The sequence below is a fragment of the Lonchura striata genome, chromosome 9, assembly GCF_050655825.1.
Source record: "Lonchura striata isolate lonStrDom1 chromosome 9, ASM5065582v1, whole genome shotgun sequence".
In the NCBI taxonomy this organism is placed as follows: domain Eukaryota; kingdom Metazoa; phylum Chordata; class Aves; order Passeriformes; family Estrildidae; genus Lonchura; species Lonchura striata.
Genome location: NC_140711.1, coordinates 24,678,616 through 24,696,043, shown reverse-complemented (window position 1 = coordinate 24,696,043; position 17,428 = coordinate 24,678,616). Strand labels below are relative to the sequence as shown.

The window sequence follows — 17,428 nt, the reverse complement described above, 5'->3', positions numbered from 1 at the left end:
TACTGTGAATTTTAATGCTGTCTTTCTGAAAAGGAATTTACAAATACATGCAGTTTTGATGTAAAGCAATTCTTGTCTACCCTTCCTCCCTCGTTTTCCCATCTTCCTCAGGAATTGAGCCTATTTATTCATGTGTTCAGTCTCTAGATGAAGTTACTCACATTTGTATGCATAATGTTCCACATCCCTAAATGCATGTACTGATTATAGGGTGGTTAGAGGAGACTTTTCTGTTTCTTGCCTGATAAGGGACATTAACATGAACAACAAAGAGGAGGTATATTATTTGCATGACATTCCCATCTGGATAATGAACTACAAGTTACTTGTTCTGTTTCAATGCATATTCAGAGTGGTAGGAGCAATTCTACTTGCTGAGAGGATGCACCATGTTATTTATCTGAGCTTTCTGTCTTTACTGTAACATGCCACCTTCCTGCCTTCTGTTCACCTTGACTCAGGTTCTTGGGGTGCATACGCTGCAAGTTCTGTGTGTAGAAGGATGCTGCTGTGAGTGCAGAAATTGTGGATTTTGGTGGTTTTCTCTGTAGGTGCCAGAGCTCTGCACGCAATCCAGTGTGAGCTGAGCTGCCTGATCAGTGTCTTTGTGCTTGCCTTAAAACAACCAGCAGCCTTTGAGTCTTCTGGTCGTTTTAGTGATCACCACATGTCGATTCTTTTGCTTCTTTTCTTTGCTAAAATTGGGATTAAATCACAGGATTTTATTTCTTGTTTGGACTTAGATGTTTATTAGTCCTTATCTATATTATAGTCTTACAAGTTGTGGGTTTTACAGTACTTCTCTCTAACATGGTAAAAATTAAGTTGTATCTTTTTCTCTGCAAGGCTTTTAAAGGATAAACTATATAATTAAGAAATTACACCTAATTATTTTTACTTTTAAGCTAATAACTAACTTCTTGTGCTCTGCAATGGGGACTTTTTTATCCAATTACCCAATACTACTTAAACCTATGAAGAAGAAGGTGAAGAAGAAGAAGATAAGAAAGACTATCTTCTGCTTTAGAACTTACACTTTGCTTTATATATATTACTACATTCTAAAACCTTCAACTCTAGGATTTTCACTATGGGATATTACACACTGCTATCCAAACCACACACTCATAATCTCAGTTCTATCATTCAATTTTGGAAGCTTTCTCTACGCCTTCAGGCTTCCCTAAAACGCAGTGTTCTCATGGGGGTCGGTGTCTGTCAGCACAGAAAGTCTAAAATTTGTAGCCCCCAGGGTTCCAGCAGGCACAGAAGTGACTGGGTGTGCTGTCCCTTTCAGAGGAACCCCGTGGGCTCAGAGAACCCCAGCGATGTTTTCCGGTTCCTGGTGGAGGAGCGCACGCAGTGCTGCCAGTCCAGGAAGGTGCGCTACACCGAGAGGGTGGACTACATCATGCAGCTCCCTGTGGCCATGGAGGCAGCTACAAACAAAGGTAAAGGAGCAAACTGCTCTGCTTGACCCAGGGATGTGCCACATTGTGCCCAGAGATCCCCACCAGTACTGAATCCCCTTCGTCCTGCACAATAAAACAGTTTGGGAAAACTTCATTATAAAAATGAACGTACTAGCTAATGAATATATTTTAAAAGCACACGCAAAAAAAACCCCTGAAACCAAACCCCACAAATCTGCTTTCTGTTCTTTAGGAGCAGGTTATAAGATCTAATGTGGTAATAGAGAATAGGAGTATAAGGTAGTTTGTCATGTATAAATCTAAAATACATAATTTGGATGTTCTGGGCTTTAGGGGAGGAAGGAGGGAGGAAGTGTTGGATGTTGATTTAATTAGCAGGAGCGTTTTTTTCTCCCCTGTGAAAAGCATCCTTGGTTTTAAAGGAGAAAATGGCCAAGGAGGTTTGAAGACTTGGGAGTAGGATGGAGGCACTGACAAGTTGTGGTTGCATCTGCAGTCAGTGCTGAAGAGCCTTGCAGAATAACATAATAAATGTATGCTTGAGGTAGAAGTGAAGGGAGATGTGCCTCTGATTCCTACATAATCTGAACATTTAAAATATTTTAAAACCAGAAGGTTCTATTCTGATTGTTTGATGAGATCCTATAAAATACCACAAGGCAGAGAATTCTACCTTCTTTTTACTTAGTTAGCCTACAACTCCTTGCACTGGACATGAAGTTTTGGAGAACTTTTCATTCTTTGTTCATCAGTTTCAGTGCTGACTCTGTTGCTTATAAAAGAACATGTTATTTCCAGGTAATGACTCAGGAGACAGATTAGTTTGTGAATTTACCATATGTCACTGCTCAGCTTACCAGTGTCAAGACTTTTTCTAGATCATACATAATCCTGGCCTGTCTAAAAAGTCAGATGACACAGATAGACAGCAATAACTTTCCAACTCAGATTGAGCTCTGATGAAGTGGGTGTGTGGCATTACTGTTCACGCAGGATTTTGGCTGTTGTGACAAAGTTCTCATACCTGTGTCCTGGTATTTCCAGTTCTGTGTTTTAACCATGAACAGGAAGCTCAGAGATGTGGCTGTAAGTGTAGCTCCTGATCCCAGTGCAGACAAAAAGATTTGATGTCTAGCTTAAAGTATGTAAAACTTTTATTGCTAAGTAGGTTTTTGTTTTCTAAAACTTGCAAAAATAAGCCTGATGAGGAACACATAACCACGACAATGTTCATTAGCTTCTAGTGTTGTGTGTATTTCTCAGATGAATTAATTGCCTATGAATTGAAGAGGCGAGAAGCAGAAGCTGCAAGGAGACCTCTGCCAGAGCTGGTCCGTGCCAAGATCCCATTTAGTGCTTGTCTGCAGGCCTTTTCTGAACCAAGCAACGTAGAGGATTTCTGGAGCAGTGCCCTTCAAGCAAAATCTGCAGGAGTTAAGTAAGTGTGTGTCTGGCTGCTTGTTAAAAACTGTGCTCTGTGCTTATCTTGCTACTTGGACGTGGTGCAGAGAGAAACACACAGATGCTCAGTGAGCTCTGGCATCACATTAGTGTTAGGGCTCATCAATGTAATGTGCAGACCAAGCCTTGCAAGGGTTGTAATGATGAACTGAGCAGGAAATTATTTGTTCTCAATGGTCAGGCACCAAGAAGCAATGCAGTCTGGTTGTTGAGAGCTTGAACTTGAAATGCTTGTAGGGTTGGATCCTTGGTATCAACCAGCAAAACCTCATGTCAGGTGTGCATGAGGTACTGGGATCTGTGCTGCTGGGGATTCTGTTGCCTGATTTCAATGAATTGTGTTTCTTGTCCTTCACAGGACTTCCCGTTTTGCTTCCTTTCCTGAGTACTTAGTGGTGCAGATAAAGAAATTCACCTTTGGCCTTGACTGGATACCCAAAAAGCTTGGTATGTGCTTTTTTAATTTACCTTTCTATCCCAGATAATTAATAAGCTGTGCAAACCTGAGGACCTGACTCAAGTCTTAAGTCTGTACTGTGAAGATCCTTATTGAATCTTCTTCCCTTTTACAACAAATTTAACCATCAGGTCTGTGGATCTAAAACACAGTTTCATGTAATCTGAGCTGGTTAAATTGTAATTTGGCATTCCAAATTTCTCCAAGAGCTCTTTTCAGAAGGAGAATCCTGGCTGTTCCTGTAGCTTGAGTGCCAGAGTCCCCTCTCTGAAGGGGTAGGTTGCACCATAAGATTGTTTTGCTGGCTGCAGAAACTTAGCCCATTTCTTTGCTCTTGCAGATGTTTCTATTGACATGCCAGATTTCCTGGATATCAGTCACCTTCGGGCCAGGGGGCTCCAGCCAGGAGAAGAGGAACTCCCAGACATTGCTCCTCCCATTGTCATTCCTGATGACCCAAAAGGTATTTGCTGACTTACTCTCCCCTGTATTCCTCTTTCCTTCCAGCACATGGGGATTCTCTTGAACTATGAACAAAACCCAGCTCTGTGCTTCTGTAATTGAAGATTGTTACAACACCCCACAACCTTTTTTCATCCCTACTGGACAACCTAGTTCTTCCAGCTTTTCTATTTTGGGGATTTATTATAGAATCACACAGTTTTTTGAGTTGGAAGGGATCTTAAAGGTCATCTAAAGCCCCTTGCCATGGGTAGGGACACCTTTCCCTGGAAGTTTGATAATTGATGTTGCTGTCCTTGTCTCCAGGGAACCTTCAGTGCATGTCCATGGCTCCCTTGGAGTAAAGTCACTGTTCCCTTCCCAGGCCCAGCACAATACAACAATACTTAATACACAAAGGACTACAGTTTAAGAGAACAGCTTTCCAGGCATAGGCTAAGACTCTAAATTGTATTTATTTTAAAATTACAAGAATTGTTAGGCCTTAACAACTGTGCCTGCATTCATAGTCCTCATCTCTGGATGTACATGGGCTGCATTAAAAAAGCTCTGTCTCAAGGAGAAGATGGCAAACAGCTGACTATAATGTTTGTGGAGAAGAAAGAAAGAGGAGTGATTAAAATGCTATGCTGGTTCTTTTTTCCTTAAATACTGTTTCTTTTATGCTAAAGTTCAGAAACAAGAATATTAAATATCCTCCTTCTTTATTCCCTGGGTTTCCCTGCAGAATCAAATGGTTTATAGCAAGTAAAATCATGTTTTTATGGTGTGACCTTAGACCCAGGTGGCTGCACTTTCCCCCAGATGACTGTAGTTTGAGTGCCTCAGAATTTAATATGAAGCCAGTAATGCAGCTGCTCTCATGACATGAGTGCCCCCATTTGCTTGGATATTTATAATAATGGTGGCAGAATACCAAGCTGTATATATGTGAAAGAAAGCTATACCTGAAATTGTGTGCAGAGCAAGGATATGACAAACTTCAATTCTCTAAAGGTTTTAATTCCATCCCTTATCTAGGTAACTTCCTCATGAAGGCTTGTACCTTTTTACCCTCAGGCTGAATGGACTGACCTAGTTTTAGTGTAAATGCATGGGTGATGGTGCTTTATTTTTAAGATTTTTGCTTAGGTCAGCCATCAGCTTTATTTCCTACTGGTTTATGGTATCAGTGACATTTTGCTCTGAAATGAGTTAGGGAAAACAATTAGAACAGAAATATCCCTGCTCTAATTCATGGCAAAAACATGAGGGAAGTAAGGATGAAACTGCCCTTTCTTCTTGAGGTCAAATATTTCTACGAGTTTAAAAATATGGAATTGTTTTACCCATATGGATCTGCTGAGCCTTCATGTATGTCCTTTTCCCTGTTTTTTTTTTCCCCATTGTTAATTTTCAGATCACATGGCGAACCATTTCGTGGAGTGTACGTATCTCATTTTTCTACTATTTAAAAAATTGTTATGCTTTTGCTCAGCTAATGGCTTCTCTCTCTTCATAGAGATGCATGAAGCCTTACTCTGCATGCTTCCAAACAAAAGCTGATTTCTGTGCTTGTTCAGTGTTTAGTTCCATGTGTGAAGGACTCTCTTTGAGGGTTAGTATAGCCAGAATATGAGCTGCTCCTCTGCCTGCTGCTCCTCAGGAGGGTCCTGCAGTGCTGGGGGTCTCAGCCTCTCAATCCTGGCTCCCTCTGCACTCTTGATCTCCCACAAAGCTGTCTGACCCTGTCATCCAGAGGCTGCCAGATCTGGCAGCTGTTATTTCTCTAACCTGCAAGATCCTGCCTTTGAGAAGGGCTTGGTTTTGGCTGCCATCTCTAGCTGAGCTCAGCCCCTGACTTCCTCACCCCTTAAAATCTAGTGCTGACGTATTTTAAAATAAATTAAGTCCTGTAGGAATTCATCAAGATTTAATGAACTATGTGGGGATCTGTGTCCCTGCTGAGACAAAAGATTATCAGTAAGTCCATAACAACAACTGTAATGCTTTGTACAGGCCTGTTTTCTGATGGCTGTGGGTTTATTGAAATACTAAACCAAGTCCAAGCAATATGTACTGCAATGTATGGCACCGTGAGTAACAATAAGAAATATTATGCAGTGGATGAAATGAGACTTTTATATTTTAGAAGGTCCTTTCTTGCAGCCCTAGATATTGATGAGTCCTCAGTTATGCAGCTGGCAGAGATGGGCTTTCCTTTGGAAGCGTGTCGGAAAGCTGTATACTATACAGGCAACCTGGGGGCTGAAGTTGCTTTCAACTGGATCATTGCACACATGGAAGAACCAGGTCAGTGACTGGAGGGTGTAAGTTAAACTCAGCTCCTGGTTGTGGATTTTGGCAGTCAGTAGAAATTTTATAATGTGTGACAGAGAAACAACGACCCCCCTTCCCCACCTGGAGGTGTGAGTGAATTTTCCTAAGCTGCTCCTGGGATGTGCAGATCTTGACCATTATGTGGTATCCTCTGCCTAGAAGAAGACAACAAACTAAGCTACACCAGAAGTCCTGTCCTCACCACTGGTGTGGGCCAGCTCTGTTTCCACCCTTTGGCTAGGTCCGTGCTGCTAAGGGGGAAGCTGACTTGTGACCAAGTGTAAGTACAAAGAATCCTGTGGTCTGGATGCTTTCCTTCCATATCAGCCTTCTCTAGCTCAGGCTGGAGCATTCATGCCATACTTGGGCTGTCTAGTGGTGGACAGGGCTGCTGGATGTTCTCCACTTCCTGTGTTTCATCTGTGCAAAGTTTGGACTCATGACTGAGCACTGAGTGCATCTGAGTACTCCCTTGCCAGGAAACTCCAGATTTGGTTGGGTTCACGCTTCACCATGAGCTTTTGTGTCGCTTGTGTAAATGGGGAATGAGTTTCACTTGGGCTTAGCAGACATTTTCAGATATGGAATCAGTTCATTTTACATCTATGTGCTGGGTTGTCTATTATCCTGATGTCATCATTGCTTCCACACCAATCTTTGCTGCTTTCCTGCAGTTGTTTCACTTCTGCAATGTGCTGAGTTATTCCAGTCTGCTCAGTATGAGCACTTAGATATTTTGTAAAGTGCACATCCATTTTGTTGTTTTTAAGGCTTTACACACATGTAATCTGAATTTAGATGCCAGTGAAATGAACTTATATTTATTTCAGGACTGCTTTTGAGGTCCTCTGTGTTGTTTGTTCGTGTTTGTTGTTGACTTTCCAGTTAAGTGAGGCAAAGGAAGGAACTGATGAATGTTTGTTTGTTCCAGACTTTGCTGAGCCATTGGTCATACCTGCATTTGGAGAAGTGGCTTCCAGTGGGGCAGCTGCTTTAGGAGCTGTAGGGTTAGATAACCAGCCTCCTGAAGAGATGGTTGCAATTATCAATTCCATGGGATTCCAAAGGGATCTGGCTATTCAGGCACTGAAGGCAACAGTGAGTTCATGGGTTATTGGTGGCACTGGGGTTCATTTTCGTGTGCTGTGCTTTGCTCATGTGAGTGCTCAGAAGCCTTGAAACATGTGTATAAATCCAATTAGTGGATGGTGAGCCTGGAACTATCCTGGCAAAGTGTGGGATGCCTGACTGCTCTGGAGTGGGGAAGATGCTTTGTGGTAAAGAGTTGAAGGCAGTGAGGAAAACATACCTGCTTTTACTACCTGTTGAAAAATAACCTGGATGCCTGGAGACTGTGTATCTGCAAGATAAGAACCTGGGGCAGTGGGTCTTAGTTGTGGAATTATTTCTTTTCTATATATCAGGCTTTGCAGAGTGCTTGCTGAATACTATTTTTCAGGGAGGTAGAGGTATCCTAAAATTTTTAAGTGATGTAAACATGATCCTTAATCTGTTCAAAGGCAGCATGGTGTTAGAGAGTGTATTAAAGGCTGCTCTTTTGATTGTTTGACTGGCAGAACAATAACTTGGAGCGTGCACTGGAGTGGATCTTCAGCCACCCTGACCCTGAGGAAGAAAGTGACCCTGCCTTGGACACGATGGATATGGAGAACAATGCTAATGCCAATATCCTTTCAGAGACAGGGTCAGAGGGACCCAGGATCAAAGATGGCCCTGGAAGTAAGTTCTGCTCCAGCTTAGACCTGGCTGTCACTCTGTTGTGTCACACCCACCCCATTCATAAAGCTCCTTTCTGTTTTGAAAGTAGTTATTGTGGGTTCTTTTGGACATGATCCAGACAATTTACTGCAGTCTTATTTCTGGGGCTGAATGCAGCTCTGTGGGCCACTGAGTTTTGTGGGCTGTGTTTGCTCAGAAAACTCTCTGCTTGAACTCACTGAATAACCAGAGCCCAAAGTTTCTTGCTACCAGAGCACACAAGTCTCTCCTGGCCTAGGTTTACTTTGTGTTCTGTTGTTCTAAGATAAAAAGACAAAGAAAAGCTAGAATGTTTAAATCTTCAGAGGTTGAGCAGCCTAAAGACAGCACTGCTGCTACAGACCACCTAAGTTTCTGTCCTCCTGTGGTCTGCTGGGCAATTTGATAATCCCTTCCACCAAGTTCCTTGTTCTCAATACCACAGGTATAGTCGGTGTCCTGCATATTTCATTTTCTTTTGGTTGAGATTCTCTGTCACACTGCTGCTAAATAAACCACAAGATGGGGCTAATGTACAGCAGGCAAAGTTGAGAATAACCTCCTGGAGGTGTCACAGTGCTGGGGTACAAAAGTTCAGTGGTGGTGATAAGGATGTCACAGAAAGTTTTTTGAAGGGTCTTTAGTGATGAGTTCTAATAACTGTAGTATGTTCTAAACTTCTACTTCTGATCTGGAATGTAAAGGTATAGGAAAAAAAAAATCCAGACAATTTGATTTTCTGTGTCTGTGGTTGCTACTGCTATATTAACATTATGAATATCAACCTTATGTCTTTTGGAGACATGGGAACATTGATTATTACTAAATTAAAAAAAAAAAACAAAACAACAAACTTGGAATAATTATTTTTTGTGGTACTTAGCCTTTATAGACTGAGACCCTTTACTGACAACAAGCATGATTCTATGAAATTGCTCCAGAAAGCCCTCTCCAGCAAAATGCAGGCCCATGTCCTTATGCAATACCCTGAAAGAAGGTACCCTTTTCGTTTTAGTGATAATTCAGGTGAGTGGCATGAATGGATGGGGATCAAGAACCAGACACTTTAAGCATAGAAATTGTCCTTGTGTTAAAGGAAGAGCTTTCTTTCCTGTCCTCTCCTCTATGTGCTGCTGAAATATGAGTTTTTTGATTTATAGGAGATAAACATATTTATAGAAGATCACGTGTATAGACATAGCTAATTTGTGTGCAGAATGCACTCCCTGTTTGGCACTTTCTGTGGTGCTCTCTGTGAACTGGGACTGAATCTGCTGTTTTTTTTTCCTAGCAGGGGTTGTGATCACAGCCCTGCTGTATATGCACAGGTCTCTGTGGGTTTGATTTGGATTGGTTTGATGTTTGACAGTGAATCTGAGCCACTAGTTAAGTTGGGAACATGCTGCAGTGTTAACAGAAACTGAGTTTGGGGATGCAGAGTCTGTGTTGGGAGTGCTTAGCTGGAAAGAACATTTCCCCTGGAGTCATCTTGCAGTGGTAGCAGTGAAAGACTTAGGGTACCATTTATATTTCTTAAAACAGGGTATGAGCTGTTTGGGTTCATCAGCCACATGGGAACATCCACAATGAGCGGCCACTACGTTTGTCACCTCAGAAAGGAAGGAAGGTGAGTGCAGCTGGGAGAGACACGTGGGGTGAGCAAATGTTGGATTGAAGCATCTGTACAGAGCAGGGCGTGCTCATGGCAGACAACACAGGCTGTTACCATCTGTAGGTTTCCCACCAAGAAATGAAAACTGTCACAGATGTCATGAGTCAGTTCTGATCCCACTGAAGTCTGTGGTGAAGTGTACCATTGGCTCTCCAGTGCTTGCCATTCCAAATCTCTATTCAGTTTGGGGGATTGGTTCTGTATCTGGCTGAGTGTTCCTGAGCTCTTCCCAACTTCCTTTTGTTGCCATTTTTTGACATTGAGAAATCCCTGATTTTGAGCTCTAACTACAAATGCCTCTGCACATCCCTCCTCCTTTTCAATTCCTGACTCTGGCAGCTGGTTTGGCTGTTTCTCTGATCCTTTGTTCTCATTGCAATGCCTAATTTTAGATTTTAAACTCTTTTTGATGTTTGGGTCTGAGAAGTCCCTGATAAACCTGTGGTGATTTTTATATTAATGGAATGTAATCAATCTTGTTTTCCTTTCAGATGGGTGATCTACAACGACCTTAGAGTCTGTGCCTCAGAACGACCTCCCAAAGACCTGGGCTACATTTATTTTTACCACAGGATACCAAGTTAGGCCTCAAATCTATCACCTGGCCTTAAGAAGCCATAAGCCTTTTTAACCTGCCCAAAAAAAAGCGTACAATAAAAATCTAAAACCAACAAAAGACCCCTTAACCCTTGGACTGCCAAAACGCAAATGAAACCATGGGATGTTTATAGTGTATTTAAAAACAATCATTTGATGCCGCCTTAAGTGTTAGACAGAAGATTTCTATTAGGTGCTGTATAGGACATTGTTTTAAATTTATATACCTTACAGGCCATGTGGATTTCTGGTGGAGTTTGCAGCTAGTGTGTGGAGAATATGGAAGCTTCAGTGTTGAGCAAAAACGGTTCAGCCCAGCTCCTGCCTGTCCTGTCCATTCATCCCTTGAAGACCACAAACAAATATTTGTTCTTTGGTGCCTGGGAGCCTGTGTTTTCATCCAGAGTCCAGCTCATTAGAGAAATCATTTGAAGGGAGAGGGTTTGTGGCTGTTCTTCAAAGCAGAATGTCCTTTTTCAGAGATTATTTGCAGTGCAGTGAGAAAGGTCAGCTGAAGTTGCATCTGTTGGAATTCAGTGGTACACTATCTCGATTTGACTTTTCCAGGCTTAAGCCTAAGAGATTAATGGAGACAGGAGCAATCTCCTGTCGGTGCCCTCTACATTTTTTGCCAAAGAGAAATTTTATTTTTGCAGACATAGGTTTCTTCATCTTCACTTGAATGTTCATTTTGTAGGTTCTACCAGCAGATTCAGGATTACAGATGGCTAAAAGCAGCAGACTTTCTGACTATGAAATTAAATGCACACCCTCAGGAAAGGCAAGGTTGTTATTTAAAATTTGTTTTCTTATGGAGAAGGTAAAGAAGAGTTTAATGTTCCATTATATTTATGTCAGGGAAATTTGTATCTAGACCACTCACATTCCATCTGAAATCAACTCCCTGACAAAGTACTCGCAGTGCAATCCTGCTTACTGCTAAAGATTACCTAAATATTGACTTTCATATCTCAGTGGGGAAAATTGCTTAGTAAGTTTTCTTATTTATTGATTTACTCCTCTCTTCCTCAGAAGATACCAAACCAAAACAACAACCAAGAACAAAAAAAAAAAAAAAACCAACCACAATAAAACCCCCCTTGAATTGATATTTTTATTTTCTTTAAACTTACAAATGCATCAATAAGCTGATCTCTTCAACAGACACCTTCTGAAAGGGGTTTGATATGTCTAGCAGGGATGATGGGGTGGGTAGGCAGGGGTTGGCCTATCCTGTCTTTTTTTTTTTTTTTTTAGTGTTATTTAAGTTTTTTTCAAAGTGAGAATACATATGTGGGATTTAAAATTATATTTTAAAACACTCATTCTAAAACAATTACAATGGTGAGTGCAAAGCCTTTCATGATTCCAAAAAAAGAACAAACCCAAAGGTTCACAGTGTTGGACACTGCTTAGAGGCTGCTGCTGGAGTTGCCTTGTACAATGTTACCAAGTCCTCAAAATAAATTGCAGCAGTCTAAAAAAAATCTTTTTTTGCAGAATGCAGGAGAGCCAGAGAAGTGTCATTGCATTTTCTCTGCTGTTAGTGCCTGTAAGTTTTAATAGCAAAATTCAGGCAGAGGAGTACCAAAATTAAACATCTGTTTATGAGAAGGGAATTTTAGTTTTTGCATTGTGTGGGGAAATATAATTCTCCCTCTGCTCATAAAGCCTCACACAGAGCCAAAAATCACTGTTGGTATTTTAATCAGGTTTTGATCTTAAAAGATTGTGAGAGAAACTCCAGTGCAATAATTTTGTGGAGTGTAAAGGTGTCTAATTTCTGGGAGAGCTCCCTGCACTTAGAGCTCTTTTGGACACATTAGTGCAGTGTCCTGGCACATTAATGAGTGGCCCCTGTGAGATTCAGCTGCCTTGTGCTTATTGAGCCACCAGTTCTGGATGAAATAAAAGCTGCCAGTAATTTCTTTGCTTCTTCCAGATTTTGGATATTTGAGGACTTCACCAGAAAGTGACAGGTTTGAAAATGGGATCAGCAAATTATGCAGTGATACATCTTCTATTTAAAGTGAAAGAGCAAAACTTCTGTATATCTGTGTGTTTCTTCATTCTGGCAGTAGAAAAAGGAGAAAAGGCCTTTTTTCTCCCCTTCCTTTATTTATTTTTTTTTTTTAAATTCCCATGTATATTCAAAAGAAGTTCAACACAACAGCTTCCCTCTTGCCTCATGAACTTAAAGGGCTATTTAGAAACCACCAAGATCTGGTGATTGCTGCCTTTTTATTTAGAAATGTTGGGTAAATAAAGGCCAACTGAGTAACTCCCATGTTCATTACCCAGCTGGAAGCATGACTGGTCCTTGTAGGATCAAGGATGGAGCTGGAATCTTGCAAACTAATTTGGTGCATCCCAGAACTGTGATGTTTGTGGAGCTGCCTGGTCTCAGGAGGCACACTGGGAGGGTGACAAACTGGAAATGGTGTTTGGAAGGAGAGGGCCCTTGGCTGCCTGTGCTGAGTGAATTGGAGCAGCTCAGCTCCTGACCTTCTTTTCAGTTCATCACTTTTGTGTTTTGCCTGCCCAAACCAAAGTTAGTCAGAATTGCAGGTTTTCTAAAATTTAGCAGTTAAATATATGTTAGAAGTTCTTCAGTCAGGTGCTTGAGGAATTACTTTATTGTCTTCAAAAACAGTGGCCTCCCTCCTTTTTTCAAGTGGCTGGTTAAATTGTCTCCCTTTTGTGATGGGTGTTGTGTGAAGAACATCACACTGGAGGAGCAGGATGTAAACTCCTCAGCCTAATGAGAGGGAGTTTTGGTGGGTTTTGGGTTTTTTAAACTCCAGCATTGCAGAAGCCCCACTCAAACAGACTGAACTGAAGAGATGACTGATCTGCCAGGCTGTGCCTGCTGCAATCTGAATGTGCTGACTGGTGCCAGGGCACAGCCTGGGCACACTCCCTGTGCCTGGGTGCTGGAGGCTCCCTGAGCTGGGACCTTCGTGACAAAAAAGAATGGAGGAAGAAAAATCACTGTGAGCTGTTTGAGACAATCTGACCTGAGAATCATGGCAAGCCAGGACGTGGCAGTGAATAATGCTCTTATTTCTCAGACTTATTTTTACTTCTTTTGTGTTATGCATTTAGGTTAGGAGATAGGAAGGAAGAAAAACTCAATAACTTTTCCTTGATTTCTTCTTCTCCTCTCATTCCTAGCAGCATGCTGGATCCTTAGACTCCTCATTCCGAGTCACAATCTCCTGTCTCAAAACACATGTAGATAAAAACTCCTATTTAATCTTCCTAGCTAAAATATAATTAGGACAAAAATTAATTTATTTAGACCTGTAGTTTTAAAATAAGTGTAGATGTTTCTGAACTCCCAATCACTTGTGACTCCACTGGGTTCAGTGCCATTACCTCTGACTGACTTTGGTGTAAGTGAAACCAACATCAGCCCAGTTCTATGATTCAGACAGCCTCCACCAGGTCACAGAATACATTCAGAATGTGGGTGCATCCCGAGCTCAGTAGATTTCTTTAGAAACCTCTCCAACTGATTCCTTTTCTTCTCCATCCTGGCAGCAGCCATTTTTATCCTTTTTGATGTTCTCATGCATTGGAAGTCTATGCAAAATATGTAACTGGACATTTTATTGTTTTCCCTGTTGCCCTTCCTACCTTAATGGCTGAGATTGGTGTTTGATTTCTACTCAGTCTTCAGTGGTTTTACTGTTGTATCCTGGAAGTGTCTGTCCTGGTTTACTTTGCACCATTCAGAGTTGTTTGCTTGAAGCACTGTTAACTTTCTGGAGAGTTTTTGTCTGAGATGAGAAAGGCTGTGAATGACGTTGTTGCAACCGTTTTAAATTAAAAAGAAATATTCTCACATCTGGTGACTGTGTGGGTTCTTGCTTCTTTATTCCTGTCTGAACTGAAGAGGATTAGACACAATGTGTTTTGATGCTGTCACTCTTTGTGTTCACATTTGGTGTTTTACTTAAAAAGACCCTGCACAGGGAGCAGAGAGGTTTGTGAGAGTCTTGGTTTCTTGTGACTCCTGGCATTTCTGTGGATTAAAAAAAAAAAGTAAAATCCCCAAGCTCTGAGTGGATATACAACATGTTAAAAAATAGAAAACAGTTTTTAAGTTATAGATTGGTTTGTTTTCTTTTAACTATTAGGCCTGCTGATGTTCTTTGATCACAAGAGTTGGCAATGCTTATGTGGAATAGTGCTGTCATTTCACTCCAAATTTCTGCTTTATCATGGTCTGTTATTCCTCATGCTCAGAAATTTCTTCTGCTGCTTAGTAAAGGAGAAATCTGTCTTCTTAGTAAGGACTTTGCATAGGAATGTGACTTTTGGGACTCTGGTAGATGCAATAGGCTGAAAAAGAGACTGAAGGGGTATCAACTTTTTATAGGCTCATGGGACCAGCAACTGGAGCAGAGGTAAGAAATAAATTTGCTGGGCTCAGTGACACTTCTTGACACAGAAGTAGAGGGCATGTGCCATGTTGAGTGATAAGAAGTGTAGAGATGGTTCAGCTTCTGACGTCTAAACTTAATGATCTGTTTTGGTTTCTCTTCTATCACAGATGTCCTTTGTGGCCATGGCAACTCAAACCACGCTGCTCACACCCCTTGTGGCAACTGGGAGAGGTGGGAGAGTGGCTCCCTGTAGAAGCTAACTGGTTCTGTTCAGAAGTTCCAGGAATTTCCTGTATAGGATTTGTGCCTGCTAGTTGTTGCAGACTGTGGGAGGCAGTTTTGGGTGACTGACAAATTCCCACCCTCTGCTCCCCCTCACTGAAGTGGGAAGTTGCATCTTTGTGTCCTTCAGGTGTTCTACAAGCCTAACCCAAATAAGGGCAGCCATGGTGGAAGATAAATGCTATAAAATTATTGAAAACAGTTACTGCATGACTGACAGATGTTTGGAGTGGGTGATTATGTTTTCAGATGTCTTTACAGTGATTTTTGAGCAGATTTGTGCGTGGATTTGGTACTGATGCTTTTCTCCCATTGTCTTTGGCTTTAGGACAGCAGTGCTGGGTTCCTGATGTGAAGGGACCCAATGATTTTCCTCCTGCTGCTTTGTCAGTGCATTTGACCAAAAAGAACCAAACTAGCTTATCTCCCAGCAAAACACACCAGTGTCAAGAGCCCACGGTTAACTTCGTCCTAACCTAAGGGTTAGTGGTTTTTTTTTGTCTGTTCCCTTTTGTTCCTTGGTGGAAGGTTCTGGTCAAAACCATAGGTTTTAGCCAATTGTTTTTTCTGACAGAGCTTTCCTTCTGCAGGCAAACCATGGCTGTGTGTTCTGTTTGTTTTTCTGGGGCAGCCCCCATGTCCATGGAGAGAGTTCTGCTTTTCTCATGGCCCTGTGCTGTCACTGTCACAGCCCCTCACTGCTCATCAGCTTTTCTGTCCACAGCAGCACACAGGAATTTTTATCCCTCGTGTCTGTGCTTATGTTGGTGTCTCACAGCAAAAGCAGAGAGTAGGAATGGCATCATCCTTGTCAGCACTTTCACCTCATCCTGTGAAGGACAGAACTGGAAAATGCTGAGAGCCAACTCCTACAGTGGTATGTGGGAAATTGCTTGAGTAGTGAGTTCAGTCACTGCACGTTGGTTTGCTTTTCATAAAGGTTGGTTTGTGATATTATTACTTCTGTTTTAATTATTGTACGGTCTTCAGGAAAAATTCTTATCTACTTTTTCCCCATTTTCCTCATACGGGCTGTATGAGGAAACAATAGGATAGAATACCTCACTGAAAAAATCCTTTCAGTTGGAGACTTAGATTTCTCCTTTCAGTTTAAGTAATTGAAGTCAAGACCCTTTCAAATTGAAAAGAGATTTTTAAATATTTGAAGCCACAGACAAAGTTTATTTTTAAAACATATTTAAAAATTGCACAGTTATAAATACAATTAATAAATACAATTTAATATGTGGAAAAGAACCCAAGGAAGGCATGCTTCCATTACAGTACAAAAATACTACATTAAGTGTGGTGCTTTGCAAATAGTAATCTGTGACCTTAATAAATTTAACACATCCAGTATGCACATCATACTCTTTTGAGGAAACAGATTGTTTTAAACAGCAGTGCAGGGAAACAGCAAATTAAAGCATCAGTAAACTATAGGTCTGTGTTTAATATTATACACAGCTGATAATGCACTAAGCATACAGAGGCAGAGTTACCTGTAGTAAGAAACTGACCTTGTACCCCGTGTGTTCTTACATTCAGACTCTGAATCTGGGTCAGTGGGAGCCTTTGTAAGGGAATGTAAACATTCAGGTGAGGGCTGAGCTCCCACCTGGGCAGCACTGCCCAGCCCTGCCCTGCACTTCCCCAGGGACACCGGGGAGCACAGCAGGGCTCTTCAGATGGCCCAGGTGAAAGTATCTGCCAACCCTGGAATCACTTCTTTCCTCTATGTTGGCTTAAAAATAAAGCCAAAAGAACTGATGCAAGATTGCAAAGGTTTTCAAACAGTTTACAGCATATAGAAGAAGCCACACAGAATGCCTCTCAAAACTATATAGTTTTATTTTACTCTAGATATGTTATACTCTGATATATAAAATATATTTATAAATTTTTTTTATTTTTCTGAATTTACAATAGCTTACTGATATTAAAAAGGCTATTTAAATTAAAGGTTCAGCCAATGTCAATGGCATTCTGTAAATGTAGAAGGGGAAAAAAGATCAAAGCACATCAAGTCTTGACCATGCAAGCTTGCTCAATGGGCTGTCACATATTGCAAGCATTTGTAAAGTTACAGCATATTTTAGGAAAATTTAGATTCCTTCTCTTTACCTTACCTAATGCCTGTTACTTCATGGGCTGAGGCTCTGAAACTTCCCATGGATTCTCTGACATGCCTGTTTTTCATTTTTCCTATGTTTGTTCAAAGTGTCAGTGATCTCTTCATCCATGGCACTCCTGTTGTCTGATTTATTTCACCAGTCCAAAAATCAGTAGAACCATAATGAAGGAATCTGATTCTAGCCTAGGTAAGGTTTGAATAGTAGATAAAACTGTATTGCATATCCACCATTTTTTTTCACAACGTGCAGTGCATTTTGTCTTACCGTTTTTGTGAATACTTGGTATATTATTAACATTTATTACATAGATTCACTGTACAGACTGCTAAGCTGACAACACTGGTGACCAGAAATCACATTTTTTTCAACTGTGCAGGTAATTCATGCGAAAATAACTAATGTCTCATTTTGCAGATGCGTGTTTGGGCAAAAGAAATCTACAACCAATTTATGCTCTGCTC

The 17,428-nt window shown here is 41.1% G+C and overlaps 1 protein-coding gene across 1 annotated transcript in view; it reads left to right on the top strand.

Moving 5' to 3' along the window:
* Positions 1-10,238, top strand: part of USP13 (ubiquitin specific peptidase 13) — a 45,948-nt gene extending 35,710 nt beyond the window's left edge. The window contains exons 12-21 of the mRNA XM_077785726.2: positions 1,298-1,451; positions 2,697-2,871; positions 3,253-3,341; positions 3,692-3,814; positions 5,213-5,239; positions 5,962-6,105; positions 7,064-7,230; positions 7,710-7,872; positions 9,433-9,517; positions 10,054-10,238. Coding sequence (XP_077641852.1) covers positions 1,298-1,451; positions 2,697-2,871; positions 3,253-3,341; positions 3,692-3,814; positions 5,213-5,239; positions 5,962-6,105; positions 7,064-7,230; positions 7,710-7,872; positions 9,433-9,517; positions 10,054-10,147 — 1,221 coding nt within the window. The 3' untranslated portion in view covers positions 10,148-10,238. The remainder of the gene's footprint in view (positions 1-1,297; positions 1,452-2,696; positions 2,872-3,252; positions 3,342-3,691; positions 3,815-5,212; positions 5,240-5,961; positions 6,106-7,063; positions 7,231-7,709; positions 7,873-9,432; positions 9,518-10,053) is intronic.
* Positions 10,239-17,428: the final 7,190 nt, after the last annotated feature.